We start from the raw sequence: 2,180 nt of genomic DNA on the forward strand, positions 1-2,180 counted from the left end.
AAATATTTTAACAAAATGAATCAATTATATAAAAATGTTAACGGTTCAAAACGAAAACGACTTGAGATTCAATATCAATCGTTAGTGTTGTTCAGGACCCATGAGGTTCGTTTACGATTGAACATTTTCTTTTACTGTTTTAGGTTCGATCATTGTAAACCACAAAATATTACGGTGGCCAAGAAAAGTCCATCCATAGAAACAACGCAATTCAAAGATATTAAAATTTAAAAGAGAATTCAGCCATAAAAACACTGAACTTTGCAGAAATTGCCAAAAGAAACTTGGATATATGGGCTAGCCAATAAAACCATGAACTTTTGTTGACTTTTTTAGTTTATTAAGAAACTTACGATTGACTGACCAGATTAATACACCGTTAACCGAGTTAACAGATAAATAAGCGGATGTTAATTTTGGGTGTTAAAGTATACGACGTCGTTTCATCTATTTGTCTGATTAAAGACAAACGACGTCGTTTATATAGCTTTGTTATTAAAAATATGGGTTTCCAACGGCTCGAACTCGTGTACTCGGGTTTAATGGTAGGGGTTTTTGCCACTGAGCTAGTGAACTTTGCAATAGATTTACGAACACAGATTGTTTTATTCTCTTCGAATCCGAGTTAAAAGACAAATGAATGAAACGCCGCGTTTTATATTGCTTTTTTATTAAAAAGATGGGCTTCCATCGGCTCGAACTCGTGCACTCACGTTTAATGGTAGGAGTTTTTGCCACTGAGCTAGTGGACTTTGCAATAGATTTACGAACACAGTTTTTTTATTCTCTTTGAATCCGAGTTAAATGAATCAAAAAGAAACGACGGCGTTTTCTCCTCCGATTGGTATAAACCCTAAATTTCCAAAATCATAAATCCAGTTCGCGATTCAAGCTCGTTTCTCTTCGATCTTGTCCTTAAGAATCTTGATTCTCACCTTTCCTTCTTCGAGTATCGCATGATGAGTTCGGGTTGTAAGGATTCGTCTGTGAATACGATGGGAATTCGTGGTATCCCGGAGCAATGCGGGTGTGGTCGAAGAACTGGGATATACACATCAAAAACGAAGGTCAATCCAGGAAGAACTTTCTTTAGATGCCCAACGTTTCAAAATGTAAGTGTTTAATTCGATTGCAATTGATTGTGTTTAAGAATTTGTTGAACATAAAGCTTCAATGGCTAGGTAGTGAGAAATTGTTTGAACATAAAGATTGTGTTCATGATTTGTGTCTAGGATCACTTGTATAAATGGGTAGATGAAGCTGTCTACGAAGAGGTTCAAGATGCATTGCCAAAAGTTGAGTGTTTTGCATCATATGTTATGAAAATTAAAATGGAGATCGAAAGCATGAAAACCGTGGAGGAAGAGTTGAAAGAAGATGTCAGGAAGGCGAGCAATGAACTTAAGAAGCTGAATGTGATCATGAAAGTGGGTTTTCTGGTGGTTTGTTTAGGCGTTGTGATATGTCATGTGTTGATCATGTTTGACAAAGCAGATGGGTTGTCTTTGAATAACTACTAGGAGACTATGTTTATGTAATGGTAATGGTTTCAGTAAGGTTTTAAGACTATGTTTCAGTAAGGTTTATGTTTTACTTCTTGATTGTTTATAGAAGGACAAATGAACACACCAATGAACAGACCATCAAGATAAACAACACGATGAAAACACAAAGATAATAACCAACAATATCTTCATTGAGAGTTTCAAATTAAAACAGCAGGAAGAGAAAAAAAAAAGGTAGTTCTTGTTCCAAAAGCATTCAGATAGAGACACCATCATAAACGACACACAACAAAAGCATATTTAATATTGATCTAAAAGAACCATCTTCCCCACGCTGTTGTCTGTGATGGTTGAGCTTGTGAGGATTGTGGAACTTCCCATCGTGATAGTTGAGCTTGTGAGGATTGGGGAACTTCCCATGCATCATCACCCCCTTCGTCTTCATCAATCTCACAGTCATCATTTTTTGCTTTATCACCAAAATAAAGACTCAGATCTGTACAACCAACTTCCTCAATCCCAGCAATACCGTTCTCATCTTCCCTACCATCATCACCTATATCCCCAAATTCCTCTTCTTTATTTACCACAATCTGGAGAAATTCTTCTCTGTCATCACCATCATCACCTAGACTCTTCTCCGAGTTTACCTTCTGCTTCTTCGATTGTCTAGGA

General features: G+C 36.7%; 1 protein-coding gene across 1 annotated transcript; it reads left to right on the forward strand.

Moving 5' to 3' along the window:
* Positions 1-995: 995 nt before the first annotated feature.
* Positions 996-1,520, forward strand: LOC106442336 (uncharacterized protein At1g43920, Chloroplastic-like). The gene is made up of 2 exons (XM_013884035.3): positions 996-1,112; positions 1,233-1,520. The coding sequence occupies exons 1-2, from the start codon at positions 996-998 to the stop codon at positions 1,518-1,520; spliced, it is 405 nt and encodes a 134-aa protein (XP_013739489.3).
* Positions 1,521-2,180: the final 660 nt, after the last annotated feature.

This window comes from Brassica napus, chromosome C1, assembly GCF_020379485.1.
Source record: "Brassica napus cultivar Da-Ae chromosome C1, Da-Ae, whole genome shotgun sequence".
NCBI classification, from domain to species: Eukaryota; Viridiplantae; Streptophyta; class Magnoliopsida; order Brassicales; family Brassicaceae; genus Brassica; species Brassica napus.

Bases quoted from the DNA above. Each gene is read 5' to 3' on its own strand.
- LOC106442336 (XM_013884035.3), top strand. From the start codon at position 996: ATGGGAATTCGTGGTATCCCGGAGCAATGCGGGTGTGGTCGAAGAACT. The intron at 1,113-1,232 runs GTAAGTGTTTAA...ATTTGTGTCTAG, and splicing joins GATGCCCAACGTTTCAAAAT to GATCACTTGTATAAATGGGT.